The 24,090-nt window shown below is 32.4% G+C and overlaps 3 protein-coding genes, 1 long non-coding RNA gene and 1 pseudogene across 4 annotated transcripts in view; 4 read left to right on the top strand and 1 right to left on the bottom strand.

The window, feature by feature from the left end:
* LOC101886199 (uncharacterized) overlaps positions 1-24,090 on the top strand; it is an 883,799-nt gene that overhangs the window by 125,798 nt on the left and 733,911 nt on the right. The window lies entirely within an intron of this gene.
* LOC148680967 (uncharacterized) overlaps positions 1-24,090 on the top strand; it is a 663,035-nt gene that overhangs the window by 176,151 nt on the left and 462,794 nt on the right. The gene's annotated exons all lie outside the window — the stretch shown is intronic.
* Positions 1,214-1,328, top strand: LOC148681024 (U1 spliceosomal RNA; annotated as a pseudogene).
* LOC148681023 (uncharacterized) lies at positions 1,235-4,743 on the bottom strand. Its single transcript, XM_088650584.1, has 2 exons — positions 4,489-4,743; positions 1,235-4,385 (listed from the first exon to the last, which is right to left on the bottom strand). The coding sequence occupies exons 1-2, from the start codon at positions 4,659-4,661 to the stop codon at positions 3,464-3,466; spliced, it is 1,095 nt and encodes a 364-aa protein (XP_088506710.1). The 5' UTR covers positions 4,662-4,743; the 3' UTR covers positions 1,235-3,463.
* LOC148681022 (uncharacterized) lies at positions 5,215-9,417 on the top strand. Its single transcript, XM_088650832.1, has 2 exons — positions 5,215-5,495; positions 9,212-9,417. Exons 1-2 carry the CDS (start codon positions 5,215-5,217, stop codon positions 9,258-9,260), a joined length of 330 nt encoding a protein of 109 aa, XP_088506958.1. The 3' UTR covers positions 9,261-9,417.

Raw genomic sequence — 24,090 nt, 5'->3', positions numbered from 1 at the left:
GTGGGGTTGGTGTACGCATTAAAACAGCTTACAGGAGGAGGAGCGACAGCTCATGCTCCCCCTCGCTGGAGCTCAGCTCTCCTCGAATGGCTCTGCAGCGAGCACCCCCTCGCTGGAGCGGCGCTTCCCTCTCTTCCTCGTCCTCTGCCAAGCCTCTTTTGCTCCAGTAGAGCCGCGCGCGCCTGTGGAAGGCCTGCCCACCCGTCGCTAGAAGAGTCTGTTCTGACGCCGAAAACTACTCGAAGGTCCCCCCTCAAAGCGGTTTGACCAGGTGAAGGAACACGCAAAGAGAGCCCCCGGTGGCTTTTGTCCGCCAAGCGAGTGTGCCCTGTGGAATGTCAGAATTTTATTTTTACCGGCCTGCCGCTGTTACTGACGGAACGAATGCAGACCGTGTGAAAGGTCATCATTTTATCTGCCATTAAGTAAGCGAACGCTTCGGCTCGGATCAGAGGTAACTTTGTTTCAAGAACTGCAATCTTTTGCAGACGTCTGTGGCGTTTTGGGCAGAGGGACGGTTCTAAACCAATCTGAACCAGAGGCAATTTCGCAGCCAGCCGTCGGTGGTTTCCCGTCCCAGGAATGTAAGGTGCTTGCAGCGGGAGGTTGTTTCGTTAGCGCTTCCGCTTCCGTCAGTGAAGTTCTTTTGCGGAACGTTTGTAGATCCCGTCGTCTTCTTCAAGCTATGTCGTTTGAGCACTGTGCTGATAGGCTGACGTAAGAAAACAGGACACAAAACATACAAGGCAAGAGTGCAAAGCACGGAGCTCTAGGCAAAGGCGGTCCGAACCGCAGCAAAGCAGGAGGTCGACATGTCCAAATAGACCAAATCAGAAACTAAGCAGAGAAAAACGGCATCTGTAGAGAAAGAAAACAGATGGAGGAAAAGAAAGAAAGAACAGGAGGATCCCCTCCCCTCCCCCCATAGAGGGTCTGTTATCCCCAGATCGAGTGCGTCCGGTGGAATCCATGTGTTGGCAGCCCCAACTGATGACAAAACACAGAGCAAGCATCTGGAGGAAGCTCAAACTCTTCATGCGTTGCCACAGTTACTAGCGAGTGGTTTGCAGGCACAGGCACGTCTGCTGCAAGTACAGCGCCGTCAGGAGACAGGGGTTGCTGGCCCATTCCCCATGCTCGGTGGCTGGGCATCACCGCCCTGGAGTACGGCCGATAGAAAACGGCGGCTGCCATTTGCGCCGCCCGGCAACTCATACTTACCTGGCAGGGGAGATACCATGATCAAGAAGGTGGTTCCCCCAGGGCGAGGCTTGGCCATTGCACTCCGGCCACGCTGACCCCTGCGAATGGCGTTCGACCTGTACGGCGTGCAAACTCCATTATAGATGTGTAGGCAATTACAGCATCTGATTGATTGATTGTGTTTCAGAAAACCATGAATGAACTGCTTTTGCGAGTGAACAACCCCCTGGTGATGTCATCAAAACAAATAGTATTAGCTGTCAGAACACGTTCTATATAGTGTGGTGCTTTTGAAATTTAAGCAAACAACTCTAACTGTGCACAAAAGTAAACTATGAAATGATCATTTAATAAGTTTGTTATTAAAATTTAATAAGTTCACTCAAAATCCCCATAAACCTCAACAAATGGAATATATAAATTAATATATGTAATATCAGTTTTATAAATAAAATATTCATATGTAATATAATTAATAGTAGTAATTAAAGGTCAAACTTGTTTTATAAATGCATAATGTTTAGTAGAATTATTCTTAAATATGTTTGTATAACAAAAAAATGCAAATTATATTTAGCTTCTGTTCTATTATATTATACAGATATACCATCATATTTCTAATAGCAGTAATACAATTACATAAAATTAACAATAATCCCTTACTTTGTCACTGGGTGAGTATTTTAATTATAGTACCTAACTACTTTGTAACAAATTACAACATTTCTAGTTTGAGAGTGTAATGTCATAGGATATTTGATTAATGTACTTTTTTTTTTTTTTTTTTTTACACCATATTAACCAAGTGGTATTTGTGTGTTGCAGGTGAAGCTTGATGTTGGAGTGTGGTTTAAGGATGAATCCAGTGGCATCCCATCTGGCGGCAACAGGATAAGCTGTCTTCGACTCCAGAGCTGGACTTGGAAAAACACAGAGGAGCAATAGACTTTTCAGAGCACCTGTACCAGAGATTACTTTTAAAATAGACTGCATATTATTGTCATAGAGTTAGATAATATGATTCTAAATTAAATTCAAATGATTTAGGCAATTTTTAAAAACTAATGAAGTCATTCCCACAAATACAAAAACAAACACGAGGTTGTATTTTATTATCCAAATTTATTAAAAGTGCAAAAGAAAAGTTCTAAACATATTGTTAGACCTGCCTGACATAAAAATGTATACATATGCTTTGTACATAATAAATAAAAACACATTACTATCACTATAATTAGTTATAATATTATTGATAGCAGTTATAGATATAAGAATATATCTGTATATATTAACAAAAAATTGCTGCCTGGTCAAGCATTCAGATATATAAAAAAAAAAAGTTCCTTTAAAAAAAACAAGGCTAACAATTAAAGTATAAAAAGCAACATTTGTAATCAAAAAGTAGTTATTAAAATACTTTAACCTAATATTATATAATTATTAAACATAAATAAAAAAACAAGAAAACAATCAACGAAATACTGTAAACTGTAAAACAATATAACATACATTTCTGCAACAAAACAGTGTTACAAAAATCAACAAATTAGTGTAAAACACTGTAAACTTAAACAAATGTTAATATAACATTAGTTTCTGCAACAATCAACAAATTAGTGTAAAACACTGTAAACTTAAACAATCAAATGTTAATAAAACATTAATTTCTGCAAAAAATAACAACAATCAACAAATTAGTGCAAACTGTAAACGGTTGCATTTTTGCAACAATAAATTACAATCTACAAATCAGTTTAAAACGATTTATACTCTGAAACAATCAACTGTTAATATTACATACATTTGTGCAACAATAAGTGTAACAACAATGAACAAATTAGTGCAAACTGTAAAAAACTGTAAACTTTAAAACAAATAAATGTTAATATAACATTTATGCATCAATAACAGTGTTGCAAAAATTAACAAATTAGTGTAAAACACTGTAAACTCTCAAACAACCAACTGTTATTATAACATATACATTTTTGCAACAATAACATGGATAGAGGTCCAGTTAGACAGACTCGGAGGCCTGAGACTGAGAGCCCAAGAGAATGTCCACAGCCCTTTTAAAGTCTTCAAAACAGTCAAACGTCTGCCCAGCAAGGTTTGTGAATGTGGAGGCTTTGGAGCTCTCACAGTAGCTCTTCTTTCTGTATTTCTTGTGGCCTTGAGTTGGTTGGCCACACAGAGCACAGATGTAAACCTTCACTGAGGTTGGATGTCCAGAGCCACTGAGTTCTGCCTTTTTCCTCTTTTAGACTGTTGATCTTGAGGGCAACAGTGGCGGAGTGGATGCCTGCGGCAAGGAAACAGCGGGAGGTGCAGTCAGCGGAGTGTGTGTGTGCCGGAGTCCTGCGGGCATTGAATGGGCCGGCGCAGGAACTGGTTGAGCAAGAGCAGAGGGAGGGACAGGTAAGATTTGCGGGAGCCTTTGCTTCAACTTTCGGGTGCCGGCCAGAGAAGTGGTGATAGGATATTGCACTGGAGGCCGGCTGGTATGGGGTCTTTCCTCTGGAAGCTCCTCAGCGGGGGGCTGGCTGGTGCTGGAGACGCTCTGGTGACGACGGAGGACAGACAGACCCTGGTCGATGACATTTGTGGCTGACAGCGCCTCCTGCCTCCTGATGAACTCGCTCACGCACTTTGAATTTATTTTCAGGATGGGAATCCCAAGTTTGCTGAGCTGATCATCGTCCACCGTCACTCTCTGCTGCACACGCTGGTACAGTTTAGTGATCTGCTGTTTCAGCGGTGACCCTTTAGCTTTTCCTCCAACACCAGGATGAAGCCACAGCTGTTTGACCAGGCAGTACATCAGCCGGTCCTTTCTGGAGTCCACCAAGTGTGCGGCTGAGTACCGCTTGCTGAACTTGAACTTCTGCACCAGGGACGCCTCAGTCGGATCTCCACTGGTGCGGCCAAACAGAGCATTGCCCCAGCGTGCAGAGTAGAGGCTGTCGAATTGTTGGATGCTGCGGTCATCGAGGTCAAGCTTGTTCAAGGCGCTGATGATCTTCCCAGGTTTGTTGTACTGGCTGAGAAGAGTGGTGTACAAGTCCTTTCTCTGCAGATAGTCCCCGCAGTGGCTCTCCTGCACCTGTCTCCAAACCTTCACCATGGTGTTTCCCTCAGTGCGATCCCTCATCAGACGGATCACCTGCTTGTCCACGCCACGCCTAGAATCATAGGAGCAACACAATCATTAGATGATGGTGAATCTTAACTTTTTTTAAGACTCTGCATAATTTCACAATGATTTGTATTCTGCTAGAGACTCACCGTAGCGTCAAGACAGCAGGAAACACCGCTCTGTGAGCTGGACTGAGCTGGTTAAGGATGCACTGATCCCATAACAGGAAACGACCAAAAGTATGCTCTTTCGACTCCTTTGCAGCCTTTCTACAGGCGTCGCATGCTAGGACCTCAGTCAGCATGGAGTACCAGCCAGACATGTGGCAGATCTGTCTTACCGTGGATGAATAGCCACAACGGTGGAGAAAAGCCTTCTGATTGGTGCGTGCTGGGCAGTCAGACCTTGGGCACCGAAGACTGTAACGCCACACACCGACTGGTCTCCAGAAAAAAACGGAGCTGCGAAAAAAGCTGAGGGGACTTTTCCTTCCACCACTCCAGGAAATTCTGGAGGGTGAAACCACATCCGGTCATCCTTCAGGACTTTCCTCCACTTTCTGTTTCCATATTTGTCTTTATAAGACATGGCCCTCTGAAAGAGTCCCCTTTCAGCATTCTCCTTCAGCCACAGTATGTCCAGACTCCCACATCTTGTGCCAACCCTTAAATGACACCTGGTAATTAGAATAACCGAGACAAAACGGTGTTAAAATCAATTAAAGTTGATTTTTTTAGTATTAAAGTATAAATTTTTCTTATCTTAACATCCACAGAGTACTTTGACAGTTACCTCAGAATGTGCTGGGTCACTGTGTGTTGACCCACCAGATGACCTTCTAGGTTGAACGTCAGAAGAAGCCAAGGCAGGAACTGATGAGGCTGATACAGGACCTGATGAAGAAGACAAGGCAGGAACTGATGAGGCTGAAACAGGAGCCGATGAAGAAGCCAAGGCAGGAACTGATGAGGCTGATACAGGAGCTGATGAAGAACCCAAGGCAGGAACTGATGAGGCTGATGCAGGAGCCGATAAAGAAGACTGGCCAGGAACTGATGAGGCTGATGCAGGAGCCGATGAAGAAGACTGGCCAGGAACTGATGAGGCTGACGCAGGAGCCTCCAATAAAGAAGTCGATGCAGGAGCCTTCAACAAAGTAAGTACACTGTTAAAAATTGTCCCGTTAAAAAACAGTAAAATACTGGCAGCTGCAGTTGCCAGCAATGTACTGTTATTTTACAGTATGTTGCTGTAAAAATACATGGACTACATTGATTTACAAAATACTCAAGTGAACTCATTTTGCTCACTGAAAGCAACTGCCTCAACTTGGTCAACTGCTGAATGAGTTTATGAAGTAATGTGCTATATATGCTTAGAAGCATACTTATAATGATAACTTATTTTAGTTAATTAGAAAAGTTCGGTTTAACTCTAATGTCTTATTTTTCACAACAACACACATTCATGTAAATCTGGAATCACCAGAGAGATTATGACTGCATCAGCAACTAAACAGCCGCTATCTTTAAATAGAGAAACATGCAGAATAACATCAGCAGTTCATTGTTCATCTTTAACTCATAAACTGGCTCTACTCTCCTCCACAACGGTGACAGACAGAAGAAATTAGCTTCAGGTTTTACAGTAAAATACTGTTTTTTCCTTGATTTAACAGTAATCTACTGGCAGCTGTGGTTGCCAGCAATCTACTGTTTTTTTACAGTCTACTTCCGTTGTGTAAATTAACAGTATATTACTGTTAAAATACATTTTACACTGTGTTTTTACCTCTCACACCTTTAACCCTTTAAACCCCAGAGCATATACTTCAGTTTTTATTGAAGTGTCCACACTACTGAGTGTTCAAGAAACATGGAGCAAAGCTGAAGTAAATTCATTAATTAACTGACTAATTAAATGATAATTGAGGATTAACAATGAACAAATGAAGAAATACTGAAGGGAGAAAACAAGAACAGAACATACAAAACTTTAGTCACAGCTTTATAATGAAATAACCTGAAGAACAACAAATGATTAAATCATTTAAATGATCAGCGGATGATTAAACAACTCTACAAACATCATCACCAGCTACACTTATTACTTAATACATGTATTTTTGTATAACATCTACTAAAGTTCTTCTTGAGAAAAAGTGAAAGTTTTACGTCACCATCATGGAGAACAGTGTTTGCTTTAGTTGGGCTCTCAGCCCTGTCATTGTGAACATTTATATATCTTGGCTGCTGCAATTGTTAAGAACTTTGTTTAAGAAGCTCCTTTGTTGAGGCAAGCCAGCCAAAAACCTTAATAAGATCTGGTGATGTTCACGTTGCTATTAATACTGCTCCTATTCAATGTTAAATCTATTGTTTTACATTATATGTATATATATATGGCAATGATTTCTGGAAGTTTTTAAGAATATCTTGGACAATAACACTGCTCTATGGTGTAAATCGCACTCAAAGAGACATCAATAATCAGCATATGAACCTCAATAATGGTGACAACTAACAAAATTAACAGTTTAACTCACAAACAGGCAACTGAAAGTCTAAACATAAACAACAGCAGAATCAAACACAAATAAAGAAAACTGTTAGACCATTATACAACATTTATTTATACCGCAATGCATGCTGGGAGATTTGTACCGTGCCACTCCCAGCATGCATTGCAGCATGAAACATTTGAGATGTTACCATTGTTGAGATACAAGGTCAGATTCATGAGGTCTGAGTGTGTATTTCTCATGACTGAACTGTTTTTGTATGTTATTTCTTAACTGTTAAGTAATTACGGAGGTATATTTTCTGTTTCCACTTCTCATTAATTAAATTAATACCTGCAACTAAGCATAAAATCTATTGCATGAGGCCCTTCTTCCAGATTTATACCAAAACATTTATCAGAACTAATTTCAGACAAATAGATTTCTCTATTTATTGACTTTCCAACTTTATTGCTATAGTACAAACGTTTTGTAAACTCTGTATTACAGCAGTTGGAAAGTCTTCTTAAATGAGTTCAAGGGTGAAGAGCCCAACTAAACCAGCCCCTCACTCCATTACGGTGACACAAAAAACACCTTAATTTCTGTTGGATCTCAATGAGAATAGTATGGACGTCAAATCAGTCAGTAATAAGTGTGTGTCTGCTGTTGTTTGTGGAGTTGTTTAATGATCCTCTGCTGAGACTGAAGCTGTTTTATTTTACTTGATTTTATTTAATGTTATAACTCAAGTCACTGTTTGTGTTTCTTGTTTATTTTCTTCAGTAATTGTGATTATTAACAGCAGGTGTTCATCAGTGTCTGAATTCACTCATTAGTGTTTATTAACTCTGTCAGGTGAACTATATTAGTTAACTAGTGTATGAAATAGTGAACAAGGACACAAAGTGTGATTTCAAACACAGACTTCAAAACATCGAATCTGAACTCTGTTAGCTTACAGTTTTCTGCAGTTGGTTACTTTCTCGAAAACAAAAATGTTACCCAGAAAGCACTGTTTTTAACAGAATATTACTGTTTTAGTGAAAAAACATTATTTTACTGTAGAATCTGACCGTTTTTTAACAGCAATTTTTTACAGTGTATAATAGGTAAAACCTTTTTCATTGACATATTCATACTTTTTGCACAGTCTCCCCATCTATGCTCACAAAACTGTATTCAGGAGTATATACACCACCTAATTGTGATGTACAAACGATGAACTTACAGCAGACAGTGGAGAGTCTGAGTGGGGCTTCTGTGAAAGATCTTCACAGGAACGTTTTCTTCTCTTTGCTTCCCCGGCTCCTAAATGAGCACAGTTGTGATTATCAGAACACAGTGTCTTAGTGTGACGACTTTTATTTATTATTGCATACAGTTGAAGCCGTAATTATAAGCCCCCCTGTTAAATTTGAGTTTATTTTTCACAATTTATGTGTAATGGAGAGAGGACTTGTTCAGGCACATTTCTAAACATAATAGTTCTAATAACTAATTTCTCATAATTTATCTTTACCATGATGACAGTATATAATATTGGGTCACACTTTACAATAAGGTTTCATTAGATAATGTATTTATTAACATGAACTAATTATGAACAATGCTTGTACAACATTTTTAATCATAGTTCAACATGTACTAATGCTTTATTAAAATAATATTTAATGCTTAGTTGATGGACTGTGAGTTGGCATGGATGACTGTAACACGAACAAATACTGCATTAAGTGTATTGTTCATTGCTTGTTTATGGTAGTAAATGCTTTGACATTAACTAATACAAACTTATTGTAAAGTGTCACCCTTTAAGGTAACACTTTAGAGTAATAGTCCATTAGTTAATATTAGTTAATGCATTTACTGACATGACTTAGAAGTTTAATACATTAATTACAGTATTCATTCATCTTTGTTAACGATTTAATGTTTAAGTTAAATAACATTAGTTCATTAATGCACTGTGCATTAAGTAATGTCAACAAGCACAACTTTGGATTTTAATAATGCATTAATGTTGAACTGTAATTAATAAATGCGGCACAAGATTGGTGACACTTAGTGTTAGTAAATTGATTAACTAAAGGACTATTATTCTGATGTGCTACCATATTTAGATTGAGAAAGTAAAGGCTTAACTAGCTTAACACTGTTTGTTCTGTAGCCAATAAAAAAAACATAAATAATAAAACAAATAAAACTTTCTTCAGAAGATAATATACTATCGTAAGTACTGTGAAAATGTCCTTGCTCCATTAGCTTGAATAAATATTTCACAGGAGGGCCCTCAACTGTAGTTTATGCTGCAACAGTATGAATAAATGTTAATAAGTGACATTGATTATGTGATATACCTTGTCTTTCAGAGGAGCTGAGTGGTTTCTTCGGCAGACCGCCTTTGTCCTCAACTGCTAAAGAAGGACAAAAAAAAAACACAAGATAGGCAAAAGTCAGTGTCAAAGCAGCAAGAAGACAATCTCATCAGCACAGTGTTTTGATGTTGTGTTTCATTGATTATGCTATGGTACATAAACAATTAAAGACAATAATAAAGGGTTATACACACTGCAAATTTTAGATTGTAGATTTAACTACCTTAGAGTTCAAATTAACACTCCCTCAGTGTTTATATGGGAACCACTATAAAAAGTGTTAAAATAACACTTTTGAAAGTGTTAAAAAAATTACCACTCAGAGAGTGTTAATTAGCAAACTCTTATTGTGTAAAATATATGAAAAATGTATATCAAAATACTGGCAGCAGTAGCCAAAACCAAAGATGAAATTAACTGAGAATAAAACTTTAAATAAAATAATAATGAATAAAAAAAAATAAACAAATTACACAATAAAATTTATTTTTATTTTCAACATCTTTAAAACAACTCATCACATTAAACAACTCATCATGGAGCTTCACTTATTACTGAGCTTTGGCTTTAATTCTGTCATGTGAACAAAAGCTCTTTATGAAATTTCTGTTGTTCATTTGAAGTCACCATGATGGAGGACAGAGTCTGCTTTAGTAGGGCTCTTCAACTTCTTGCTATAAAATGGTTTTTTTTTTATTTGGATGCTATAATTATTAGTGCTAATCACACTATTCTTACATGTAGCATGAAATTTCAAAAGAAAATGTCAGAGTCAGTCTGAAGAGATTAACTTTGATATCAAAGCCATCTTCTCCTGCTTGTTTTCTAATTCAGTGTCAAATTAGTTATGTGTGTGAAATAAATAAAATACATAAATGAAACCACTGAAGCTTTAACAATTAATGACTTTAAAAGCATGATTTACAATGTGAATGTTTGATCTATGGCAGCACTTAAAAACACACAGACATCAACAATTAGTCTTTGAATCTCAATAATGGTGACAAACAAAAAAAATAAAAATCAATTAAAAAAACTACTGAAATATTACCTCCCAAACACAACACAAAATAAATAAAAAGAAAGAGATTGTAACAACATAAAGCTGCATAATTTATTTATGATGCAATGCATGCTGGGAGCTTTGTACTATGCTGGCACCCAGCATGAAATATGCAGCTTTTTTTCTTTTTAGCAACCATGGTTGAGGTTCATATCCTGATTCTTGATGTCTGTGTGTCATAAAGATCTGCTGGAGCTTTAGTGTATGACACTTTATATAACTCTAGAATTTTAACACTTCACTCTGAATTACCACAACACTTAAAAATTGAACACCAATGAATTTGCTGTGCACCTTGTGCTTCAAAAGCATTGAGGGTTTTTCACAAGTAGCGCATCATCTGCGCATCCACCGTCACCTCTAGAACCCGATGAGCTGGAGCTGGCCGCCACTGCAGGAAGAGGCCTGTCCTTTGGGGGTTTCTGTGAGTTACAAGTTGTAGTTTGCATGAAATGTTGCCAGCATGATATATATTTTTAATAAAGTATTTTAAAAATAAAATAAAGCCTATCTCTTTGCTGAGAATGTACTGCTGGAACCGCTTCAGTGTCACGAAAAATCTAGAGAAATCGAAAAATAACGAAAAATGAAAAAATCTTGAAAGATCAAGAAAAATCATGAAAAATTATAAAATCTTGAAAAAGCACAAAAAATCACAAAAAATAAAAAATAATAAACAATTTAAAATAATTAAAATTTTTGAAAATTCACAAAAAATGAATTTTTTTTTAAAAATAACAAAAAATAAATTTTTTTTAAAAATCGCAAAAAATCACAAAAAAGAAATTTTTTTTAAAAATCGCAAAAAAGAAAATTTTTTGAAAAATCGCAAAAAATGAACATTTTTTGAAAAATCGCAAAAAATGAAATTTTTTTACAAAATCGCAAAAAAATCACAAAAATGAAGTTTTTGAAAAATCACAAAAAATCACAAAAATGAATTTTTTTGAAAAATCGCAAAAAATCACAAAAAATGAATTTTTTTGAAAAATCGCAAAATATGAAATTTTTTTGAAAAATCACAAAACTTGAAAATTTTTTGAAAAATCACAAAAAAATCACAAAAAAATGAAAATTTTTTGAAAAATCGCAAAATATGATTTTTTTTTGAAAAATCGCAAAACGAAATATTTTTGAAAAATCACAAAAAATCACAAAAAATGATTTTTTTTTGAAAAATTGCAAAATATGAAATTTTTTTGAAAAATCGCAAAACATGAAAATTTTTTGAAAAATCGCAAAAAATCACAAAAATGAATTTTTTTTGAAAAATCGCAAAATATGAAAAATTTTTGAAAAATCGCAAAAAATGAAAATTTTTTGAAAAATCACAAAATATGAAAAATTTTTGAAAAATCGCAAAATATGAACAATTTTTGAAAAATTGCAAAAAATGAAAATTTTTTGAAAAATTGCAAAATATGAACATTTTTTGAAAAATCGCAAAATATATAATTTTTTGAAAAATCGCAAAACATGAAATTTTTTTGAAAAATCACAAAAAATGTAAATTTTTTGAAAAATCGCAAAATCACAAAAAATGAAAAATTTTTGAAAAATTGCAAAATATGAAAAAATTTTTAAAATCACAAAAAATGAAAATTTTTTGAAAAATCGCAAAATATAATTTTTTTTTGAAAAATCGCAAAAAATCACAAAAAATGAATTTTTTTGAAAAATCGCAAAATATGAAATTTTTTTGAAAAATCACAAAACATAAAAATTTTTTGAAAAATCACAAAAAATGATAATTTTTTGAAAAATCGCAAAATCACAAAAAATGAAAAATTTTTGAAAAATTGCAAAATATGAAAAATTTTTTAAAATCACAAAAAATGAACATTTTTTGAAAAATCGCAAAATATAAATTTTTTTTGAAAAATCGCAAAAATCACAAAAAATGAATTTTTTTGAAAAATCGCAAAATATGAATTTTTTTTGAAAAATCGCAAAATATGGAAAATTTTTTGAAAAATCGCAAAACATGAAAATTTTTTGAAAAATCACAAAAAATCACAAAAAATCAATTTTTTTTGAAAAATCGCAAATTATGAAATATTTTTGAAAAATCGCAAAACATGAAAATTTTTTGAAAAATCGCAAAAAATCACAAAAAATGAAATTGTTTTGAAAAATCCCAAAATATGAAAATTTTTTGAAAAATCGCAAAATATGAAAATTTTTTGAAAAATCGCAAAATATGAACAATTTTTGATAAATTGCAAAAAATGAAATTTTTTTAAAAAATTGCAAAATGAAAATTTTTTGAAAAATCGCAAAATATGAAAATTTTTTGAAAAATCGCAAAAAATGTAATTTTTTTGAAAAATCGCAAAATCACAAAAAATGAAAAATTTTTGAAAAATTGCAAAATATGAAAAATTTTTTAAAATCACAAAATATGAAATTTTTTTGAAAAATCGCAAAACATGAGTTTTTTTGAAAAATCGCAAAAAATCACAAAAGAAAAATTTTTGAAAAATCGCAAAATATGAACAATTTTTGAAAAATCGCGAAAAATGAAAATTTTTTGAAAAATCGCAAAAAATTAAAATTATTTTTGAAAAATCGCAAAACATGAAATTTTTTTGAAAAATCGCAAAATATGAACAATTTTTGAAAAATCGCAAAATATTAAAATTTTTTGAAAAATCGCAAAATATAATTTTTTTGAAAAATCGCAAAAAATGTAAATTTTTTTAAAAATCGCAAAAAATGAACATTTTTTGAAAAATCGCAAAATATGAAAAATTTTTGAAAAATCACAAAATTTGAACAATTTTTGAAAAATTGCAAAATATGAAAAATTTTTGAAAAATCGCAAAAAATGAACATTTTTTGAAAAATCGCAAAATATGAAAATTTTTTGAAAAATCGCAAAATTTGAACAATTTTTGAAAAATTGCAAAAAATGAAAATTTTTTGAAAAATCGCAAAACATGAAAATTTTTTGAAAAATCGCAAAATATGAAATTTTTTGAAAAATCGCAAAAAATTAAAATTTTTTGAAAAATCGCAAAACATGAAAATATTTTGAAAAAACGCAAAATATGAAATTTTTTGAAAAATCGCAAAAAATTAAAATTTTTTGAAAAATCGCAAAATATAATTTTTTTGAAAAATCGCAAAACATGAAAATTTTTTGAAAAATCACAAAAAATGTAAATTTTTTTAAAAATCGCAAAATCACAAAAAATGAAAAATTTTTGAAAAATTGCAAAATATGAAAAATTTTTGAAAAATCGCAAAAAATGAACATTTTTTGAAAAATCACAAAATATGAAAATTTTTTGAAAAATCGCAAAATTTGAACAATTTTTGAAAAATTGCAAAAAATGAAAATTTTTTGAAAAATCGCAAAACATGAAAATTTTTTGAAAAATCGCAAAATATGAAATTTTTTGAAAAATCGCAAAAAAGTAAAATTTTTTGAAAAATCGCAAAATATGAAAAATTTTTGAAAAATTGCAAAAAATGAAAAAAATTTGAAAAATCGCAAAATATGAAAATTTTTTGAAAAATATATTTTTTTTGAAAAATCGCAAAACATGAAAATTTTTTGAAAAATCACAAAAAATGTAAATTTTTTGAAAAATCGCAAAATCACAAAAAATGAAAAATTTTTGAAAAATTGCAAAATATGAAAATTTTTTGAAAAATCGCAAAACATGAAAATTTTTTTGAAAAATCGCTAAAAATTACAAAATATGAAATTTTTTTGAAAAATCCAAAATATGAACAATTTTTGAAAAATGGCAAAAAATGAAAGTATTTTGAAACATCGCAAAATATAAATTTTTTTGAAAAATCGCAAAAAATGAAATTTTTTTGAAAAATCGCAAAATATGAAAAATTTTTGAAAAATCGCAAAATATGAACAATTTTTGAAAAATTGCAAAAAATAAAAAAATTTTGAAAAATCGCAAAATATGAAAAATTTTTGAAAAATCGCAAAATATAATTTTTTTGAAAAATCGCAAAACATGACAATTTTTTGAAAAATCACAAAAAATTTAAATTTTTTTAAAATATGAAATTTTTTTGAAAAATCGCAAAACATGAAAATTTTTTGAAAAATCGCAAAATATAAATTTTTTTTTAAAAAATCACAAAAATTGAATTTTTTTTGAAAAATCGCAAAATCACAAAAAATGAAAAATTTTTGAAAAATTGCAAAATATGAAAAATTTTTGAAAAATCGCAAAAAATGAACATTTTTTTAAAAATCGCAAAATATGAACATTTTTTGAAAAATCGCAAAAAATTAAAATTTTTTGAAAAATCGCAAAACATGAAAATTTTTTGAAAGATCGCAAAACATGAAAATTTTTTGAAAAATCGCAAAATATGAAAATTTTTTGAAAAATGTATTTTTTTTTGAAAAATCGCAAAACATGAAAATTTTTTGAAAAATCACAAAAAATGTAAATTTTTTGAAAAATCGCAAAATCACAAAAAATGAAAAAATTTTTGAAAAATTGCAAAATATGAAAATTTTTTGAAAAATCGCAAAACATGAAAATTTTTTTGAAAAATCGCTAAAAATTACAAAAAATGAAATTTTTTTGAAAAATCACAAAATATGAACAATTTTTGAAAAATGGCAAAAAATGAAAATTTTTTGAAACATCGCAAAATATAAATTTTTTTGAAAAATCGCAAAAAATGAAAATTTTTTGAAAAATCACATATGAAAATTTTTTGAAAAATCGCAAAAAATGAAAATTTTTTGAAAAATCGCAAAATATGAAAAATTTTTGAAAAATCGCAAAATATGAACAATTTTTGAAAAATTGCAAAAAATAAAAAATTTTTGAAAAATTGCAAAATATGAAAATTTTTTGAAAAATCGCAAAACATGAAAATTTTTTTGAAAAATCGCTAAAAATTACAAAAAATGAAATTTTTTTGAAAAATCACAAAATATGAACAATTTTTGAAAAATGGCAAAAAATGAAAATTTTTTGAAACATCGCAAAATATAAATTTTTTTGAAAAAATGAAAATTTTTTGAAAAATCGCAAAATATGAAAAATTTTTGACAAATCGCAAAATATGAACAATTTTTGAAAAATCGCAAAATATGAACAATTTTTGAAAAATTGCAAAAAATAAAAAATTTTTGAAAAATTGCAAAATATGAAAATTTTTTGAAAAATCGCAAAACATGAAAATTTTTTTGAAAAATCGCTAAAAATTACAAAAAATGAAATTTTTTTGAAAAATCACAAAATATGAACAATTTTTGAAAAATGGCAAAAAATGAAAATTTTTTGAAACATCGCAAAATATAAATTTTTTTGAAAAAATGAAAATTTTTTGAAAAATCGCAAAATATGAAAAATTTTTGACAAATCGCAAAATATGAAAAATTTTTGAAAAATCGCAAAATATGAACAATTTTTGAAAAATTGCAAAAAATAAAAAATTTTTGAAAAATTGCAAAATATGAAAATTTTTTGAAAAATCGCAAAACATGAAAATTTTTTTGAAAAATCGCAAAATATAATTTTTTTGAAAAATCGCAAAACATGAAAATTTTTTGAAAAATCACAAAAAATGTAAATGTTTTTAAAATATGAAATTTTTTTGAAAATTCGCAAAACATGAAAATTTTTTGAAAAATCACAAAATATAATTTTTTTTAAAAAAAATCACAAAAATTGAATTTTTTTGAAAAATCGCAAAATATGAAATTTTTTTGAAAAATCGCAAAACATGAAAATTTTTTGAAAAATCGCAAAAAATTACAAAAAATAAAATTTTTTTGAAAAATCGCAAAATATGAAAATTTTTTGAAAAAACACAAAAATAAAAGTTTTTGGAAAAATCGCAAAACAAGAAAATTTTTTGAAAAATCGCAAAATATAAAATTTTTTGAAAAATCGCAAAAAATTGAAATTTTTTGAAAAATCACAAAATATGGAAATTTTTTGAAAAATCACAAAAAATGAAAATTTTTTGAAAAATCACAAAAAATGAAAATTTTTTGAAAAATCGCAAAATATGAAATTTTTTTTGAAAAATCGCAAAACATGAAATTTTTTTTTAAAATCGCAAAAAATGGAAATTTTTTTGAAAAATCGCAAAACATGAACATTTTTTGAAAAATCGCAAAACATGAAAATTTTTTGAAAAATCGCAAAATATGAAATTTTTTTTAAAAATCGCAAAATATGAACAATTTTTGAAAAATTGCAAAAAATGAAAATTTTTTGAAAAATCGCAAAAAATTAAAATTTTTTGAAAAATCGCAAAATATGGAAATTTTTTTGAAAAATCGCAAAACATGAAAATTTTTTGAAAAATCGCAAAACATGAAAATTTTTTGAAAAATCACAAAAAATCACAAAAAATTATTTTTTTTTGAAAAATCGCAAAATATGGAAATTTTTTTGAAAAATCGCAAAACATGAAAATTTTTAGAAAAATCGCAAAAAATCACAAAAAATGAAAATTTTTTGAAAAATCACAAAATATGAACAATTTTTGAAAAATCGCAAAAAATGAACATTTTTTGAAAAATCGCAAAATATGAAAATTTTTTGAAAAATCGCAAAAAATGAAAATTTTTTGAAAATTGGCAAAACATGAAAATTTTTTGAAAAATCGCAAAATATGGAAATTTTTTTAAAAAATCGCAAAACATGAAAATTTTTTGAAAAATCACAAAAAATGAAAAATTTTTGAAAAATCGCAAAATATGAAAATTTTTTGAAAAATCGCAAAATATGAACAATTTTTGAAAAATTGCAAAAAATAAAACATTTTTGAAAAATCGCAAAATGTGAAAATTTTTTGAAAAATTGCAAAACATGAAAATTTTTTTAAAAATCGCAAAATATTACAATTTTTTGAAAAATCGCAAAATATATAATTTTTTTGAAAAATCGCAAAACATGAAAAATTTTTGAAAAATCACAAAAAATGAAAATTTTTTGAAAAATCGCAAAATCACAAAAAATGAAAAATTTTTGAAAAATTGCAAAATATGAAAATTTTTTAAAATCACAAAAAATGAAAATTTTTTGAAAAATTGTAAAATATAAATTTTTTTTGAAAAATCACAAAAACTGAAAAATTTTTGCAAAATCGCAAAATATGAAAATTTTTGAAAAATCGCAAAAAATGAAACATTTTTGAAAAATCGCAAAAAATGAAAATTTTTGAAAAATCGCAAAATATGAAAAATTTTTGAAAAATCACAAAAAATCATATAAATTCACCAAAAATCATGAAAAATTATCTGTACAAACAGTAAAAAAAATACAGAAAGAGCAAAAACAATGACTGTGCAAATACAACGACAGTACAAACAACACAAATAAAATGACAATGTGAAATTGACAACGATATGTACAATGAATAGGTGTCCACATAGTTGTAGGCAGTGTTGTTTCAAGTATGGATTGGCTAAAGGTCAGTGCATGCTACATATCGATGGTGTGCAGTGAGGGTATGGAAGAGCCTGTGTGTTAAGTGTTCATCAGCCTGATAGTCTGAGGGAAGAAACTTTCCTTTAGCCGGCTGGTGCGTAACCAGATGCTGCGGAACCATCTGCCTGAGGGTAGCAGACGGTTTTGTCTGTATAATTGTACATGTTAAACTAATTTAAATTACAAGTCCACTAAATGTTCATTAACTAAAGTCACAGCAAAAGGTGCTACAATTAATGTAGAAATGCCAAAGTTCCACTGCTTTTTTGAGCTGTAGGGCTCATCCATGGATTGAACCCAGGACCTCTCGCATCCTAAGCGAGAATCATACCCCTTGACCAACGAGCCCTGAAGAAAGACCCTGCTGTGCCAAAAAAAAATTCTTACTTTTTTATAAATACTTTTTGTTCTTGTTGTTTTTAGTATGTGCCACCTGGGTTGTCTTTGATGCAGTCCCTTTTAAGTTGGCTGTGCAGCACAATCCACAATAGCGATCTGCTAAAAAGATTCAGAGTGAGCTTCTGTTTAGAATACAGTTAAAAGCATCAGTCTGCAATATTAGAAAACCAGTAAAACAACTCAGGTGGACCTCTGGAAAAGCCAGGTAAGCCATTTTGAACAATGCCATAATGAAAAGATTTATTTATTTACATTAATCCATGCATCTCTTTATTTAGGCTATTTGCTTTATACGAGCTTACATGTCCTACAAATTTATTAATAGGACATACCCTATTAATAAACCTCCATGTTGTGAATATATATAATATATAATTATATAATGCCATCGTATAATGCCATATAATTATCGTATAATGCCATTATATAATGCCATCGTCCAAAACCCTCTTAATAATACAATATTAAAATTGTTTTATTATTCAATATATAATCAAGGTTTCCCTTCTTAAACCAATTAACTTCTCTCTATAAAGCTTCAAAAATTGCAACTAATGAACACTCCAATGAAACAATGTACAAATAAAATAAAAATGAAAATAAAACATTCACTTAAAACATTTCAAAATGTCCCAAAAGTCCAGTACAGGTGATGAACACTCAAAAAGATTCTTTTGCAAAACAACTAGGTTGCACATTCAGTTCCAGAGATCCAGGATGTTGCACTTGTGAGTGTGTTGTAAATTTACACTCCTACCATGACGCTGAATAGGTTTTACTTTGTATCTTTCCAACAGGTGTATCCAAAAAATCCACTTAATGGGAGGCTCGCCAGTCCAACTCCACAATTAGACACGCACCGATGGAAGTTGAGACAATCCAAATCCAGAAAAGAGTTCACACTTCAATTAATTTGAATGCAGAGCAGATCACATTCAGCAACTGACTTCAATAGAACATCTCACCGATGAAAAACCAGAAGAAGATGCACAAGCAAACAAACAAAGGGGAGAAAAAAAAACCATTAGCATTTTACAGTGTATGCATTATCTCAGCTTAACACATTTGTAAATAAACAGCAACAATAAATGACCATGTATATGCTTCTCTCTGCTGAATTTCTGTGTTTTTCCTATTTCTCTCTCCTATTTGGCATTTTCTTTTTACAAATGACAGCATTTTACTCTCTCACTTAAACTTTACACAATCACTTGTATAATACTGTGTATAATACTGTGTTTTTACTGAACCAAACAAATGGTTAATTAATGAAACACATTTTTGACACTAGTTTAAATCATGTTATAATGAAAACAATAATAAAAAAAATCACGAACTCACCAAGGAAATCATTCAAAATCAAAGCGAAAAACCAGGAAAACTCCAGGTGGCACTCGTGTGCAGATTTCACTCACAGATACAAGTCTTGTTTTTTTCTCTCAATCCTTCATTAAAAATATATGATAGAAATCATTTCAGCATCTTATTAATGGTTAATTTTTACAGTTAATACACATTTAAAACATTAAAAGATATAAATCTAATAGTTTTCTACTGTTATTAATATAACAACTTACATCTCTGCATTCCCTTGCGAACACTGAATCACCATAGCAATGGTAAACATTGATTTGTTATTGATTTGTTATTGTTTGTAAAGCTGATCTGCTGCTATAGTCTAAGGCACGATGATGTTCTTCTAAAGCACTATTCCCTTGAATGCTGTATAATACTCTATTATGAATTATTTATATAAATACATAATTTTAATATATAATATTTAATCGAGTATTCTGCCAATGTTTTTTTTTTTCATATTTATAAGGGTGTTTCTATTTGCTCTATTGCTGTGTACTACCCACTACTAACCTGGGTTACAATTGACTATATATAAATCAGTTGACATTATTAAGGCATGTATTGGGTAAAATTGCTACTTTTTACTGTCATTCATTGTGTTTTGGTCATTATCAATGCACTGTCACTTTAATTGAGCGTGAGCAGCGCGTCAAAAATAGACCCGGCGTCGAAACTATCGCTGCACTGCTGCTTCAGCGACGCTCACGCCTCGCTCTGACGCGCTGCTACTGTGTGCATTGTGAAAGCTCTAATCTGTTAACATGGACGCCGAAAAAATACGCTCTGCTCACGCGCTGCTGGCGCTTGCGGTGTGAAACAGCCGTTAGTCTTAACACTAAAAGAAAAAACCTCTGGATACGATACTTCCAAATGCAGTTTCATCTAAGACAGTGCGGGTGAAGCAAAATTTACTATGCTTTCTACTCAGTTACTTTGCACATGCATAAAGAGGCTCTTGTATGACAAATCCAAAATGCGTGATCTTAACAATAGATGGCAGTCACTTTTGCCCTAAACCACAGGTTGCCTTCGAGTCATTCCTCAAGTCCACTCGGCCCTACACCGTTTTCTAATCTCCCTTATTTAAAACAGCTCAATTAAGTCATCGGCTTTATTGTAGAGTACCCCTAGTATCTGAGCCTGCACTGCGCAATGAAAGAAAAAAGCAAAACGGGATGGACAGATGCCTGAAATGTTGGAAACGCACCACACCTTAAGTCAGTGAAGAAAAAGGGCAAAGCTTGCAACTCTTGTGGGACTCGAACCCAAAACCTTTAAATGACTCGGCTCACAGCCAAGAAGTCTAATGCGCTTTCCATTATCTTAGATTAAATGATTTCCATTTTCCGAGCTGAAAGTGGGTTTGGATGTATTGTAACTGGAGGTTCCAAAAAACACTTAACACATGATAAAGGATAGATTAAATAAAAAAAATTAATGCATTTTTTGCTTTGATCTTGAACAGAGGCCAGGTTACCGGTCAAGTTTGAGACATGATCATCCAGACTCTAAAAGACCACATCCATCTGGTCAGCATTTTCTGCATCCTGACATGCTGTTTTTTGTTGTGTATTTTTTTCTTCTTTGATTTTTGTTATCGGGCAAATGTCTCTTACAATTAATTTTTGTGGTGCTGTGGCTTAGCTGGTCAAAGTGCCTGTCGTGTAAACAGGAGATCCTGGGCTCAAATCCCAGCAGCGCCTTAGTTCAGGTTGGTGCGTGTGCTTTTTTCATAGAGCTTAATGAAATAAATTATAAAACTGTATAGCTTTGAGGCATAATGGATAGTGCGACAAATTGAATTACATTTGAGAGCTCATCTGATTCACAACTAGTTTACTGCACACCCATGTTTTTTAGTTGTTTATCTCCCTCTCCATAATCTCCATTCCTCAAACCTATTGAGGATTTGTTTCCTGCCTGTAGATGAAAAGTGTATGACCGAAATCCAAACACACCTATACCCCTTCTCCAAGCTATAGCAGTTGATGCTTTTCATGGCTGGATTTGTCATGCAAGGTTACATTTCCCCCACTGCTTGGCCACACCAAAACAGAAAAGAGAATGCAGTATAGCTGTTTTTTTATTTATTTATTTATGTATTTTCTGTAACTGTATTTAGTAAACACTTCTGTTGATGGTATATGTAGACCACATTTTCTGCAACTTTGTGTTGGTTGGGATCAACACTTTGTACGCTGTTTTTGTGGGGAAAATACAGTAAAATATATTCGGTATTTGTTTGTTTTGTATAAAAACAATTTTCAGAAAAATTTTACAATGCACTTCTGTAGGTCTATGTACTGTCTGTAGTAAGTGTAACACTGAACTGAAAAAGGCTAACAGAAAGTCATTATGATGAATAGAGAAGAAGTCGTCATAGTGTTTTACATTAAGCACATTAGTGTTTAACTTATCTTATGAATGTCTGTTAATGTGATGGCTTGTGTGTGTCATTTGAAAACAAAATACCATTTTGAGAAGAAATCACATTGTTTTGAACGTATAGTTTCATTTTGCAGAAGAATTGAAGAGTTTTGCCCAATGTGTGTGTGTTTTGGGATTTGTGTGTAGAGTTCTGACAATATGAAACATGCTTTCAGAAATTGTGTGTAAACAACTGGAAAAAACTGGAAACAAACTCTTTGGTTGTCATTTTAAGACCTCCAGGAACAGGTTTGGTGACCCCTGGCTTAAAAGCATAGTTCACTCAGAAAGCAACTTTACAGGGCAACACTATCTGCTGACGAACTGGCATTCTCAGAAAAAAGGCCTCTTACAAAACACCCTTACGAAAAACGCCCTTACAAAACAGCAGACAACTGTAAGGGCTCAACCGAAATTTGAATCTGGGATTTATCATGGCATGAACGAGAATCATACTCCTAGAGAACCATGCCACTATGCAAAGGAATGTTTTATGTGCCGACAATATCTGCTGACAAACTGGAATTCTTCGAAAAACGTTTTTTATGAAAGCCATATTGCCCTGTTAAACAACAGAGAAACTGCAAGGACTCATCCAGGATTTGAACCCGGGACCTCTCATACCCAAAGTGAGAATCATACCCCTAGACCAACTAGCCATAAAAGCTTGCATATTTCACAAGACATCAGAAGCAACAGATGGTCAGAAGTCCTTATCTAACAAACATTGAAGCAGGGCTTTTGCTTCTTTTGAACCCGGAACTTCTGCAATGGTTCGTCCAGGCTTTGAAAACGGGACCTCTCTCACCTTATGCGAGAATCAAGCCCGTAGACCAACGAGCAACTGCAAAACAGCCACTTTACATGGCAACACTATCTGCTGACAAACCGGCATTCTCAGAAAAAAGGCCTCTGTGTAAGCCACAACGCCCATACAAAACAAAAGACAACTGTAAGGGTTCAACTGAAATTGGAACCCAGGATTTCTCATGGCATGAACGAGAATCATACTCCTAGACCAGCAAGCCACTATGCAAGAAATATTTTATGTGGCGACACTATCTGCTGACAAATTGGAATTCTTTGAAAGACGTTTTTACGAAAGACATAATGCCCTGTAAAACACAGTACACTTGCAAGGGCTCATCCGGTAATTGAACCCGGGTCCTCTCTCAACCGAAGCAAGAATCATACCCATAGACCAATGAGCCACTAAATTGAGACAATTTCACAAGACGTCAGATAGTCAGAAATCTTTCTCTAACGAATCAAGGGCACCCTAAGTGAGAGTCAAACCCCTAGACCGCCGAGCCACTGCAAAACAGCAACTTTATATGGCAACACTATCTGCTGACAAACTGGCATTCTCAGAAAAAAAGGCCTCTGTGTAAGCCACAACGACCTTACAAAACAGCAGACAGCTGTAAGGGCTCAACCGAAATTTGAATCTGGGATTTCTCATTGCATGAACGAAAATCATACGCCTAGACCAGCAAGCCACTATGCAAAGGAATGTTTTATGTGGCGACACTATCTGCTGACAAACTGGAATTCTTCGAAAGACATTTTAATGAAAGACATAGTGCCCTGTAAAACACATGACACCTGCAAGGGCTCGTCTGGGATTTGAACCCGGGACCTCTCACACCCGAAGCAAGAATCATACCCCTAGACCAACGAGCCACTAAATTGAGGGAATTTCACATGGCCTCAGAAGCATCAGATAGTCAGAAAACTTTCTCTAACAAATCAAGGGCACCCTAAGCGAGAATCATACCCCTAGACCAACGAGCCACTGCAAAACAGTAACTTTATATGGCAACACTATCTGCTGACGAACTGGCATCCTCAAAAAAAAGGCCTCTGTGTAAACCACAATGCCCTTACAAAACAGCAGACAACTGTAAGGGCTCAACCGAAATTTGAATCTGGGATTTCTCACGGCATGAACGAAAAGCATACTCCTAGACAACCAAACCACTATGGAAAGGAATGTTTTATGTGCCGACACTATCTGCTGACAAACTGGAATTCTTCGAAAGACATTTTAATGAAAGACATAGTGCCCTGTAAAACACATGACACCTGCAAGGGCTCGTCTGGGATTTGAAGCCGGGACCTCTCACACCCGAAGCAAGAATCATACCCCTAGACCAACGAGCCACTAAATTGACAGAATTTCACATGGC

Source organism: Danio rerio, chromosome 4 (assembly GCF_052040795.2).
Source record: "Danio rerio strain M-AB ecotype USA chromosome 4, GRCz13ab, whole genome shotgun sequence".
NCBI lineage: Eukaryota > Metazoa > Chordata > Actinopteri > Cypriniformes > Danionidae > Danio > Danio rerio.
The sequence above is the reverse complement of the archived record's forward strand: the minus strand, read 5'-3'. Positions and strand labels throughout refer to the sequence as shown.

Excerpts from the sequence above, each read along its gene's own strand:
- LOC148681023 (XM_088650584.1), bottom strand. The coding sequence starts at position 4,661 with ATGTCTGGCTGGTACTCCATGCTGACTGAGGTCCTAGCATGCGACGCC. Across the intron at positions 4,386-4,488 it reads CCTGCTGTCTTGACGCTACG|GCGTGGCGTGGACAAGCAGG; the intron begins GTGAGTCTCTAG and ends CTATGATTCTAG.
- LOC148681022 (XM_088650832.1), top strand. The coding sequence starts at position 5,215 with ATGAGGCTGATACAGGACCTGATGAAGAAGACAAGGCAGGAACTGATG. Across the intron at positions 5,496-9,211 it reads ATGCAGGAGCCTTCAACAAA|AGGAGCTGAGTGGTTTCTTC; the intron begins GTAAGTACACTG and ends CTTGTCTTTCAG.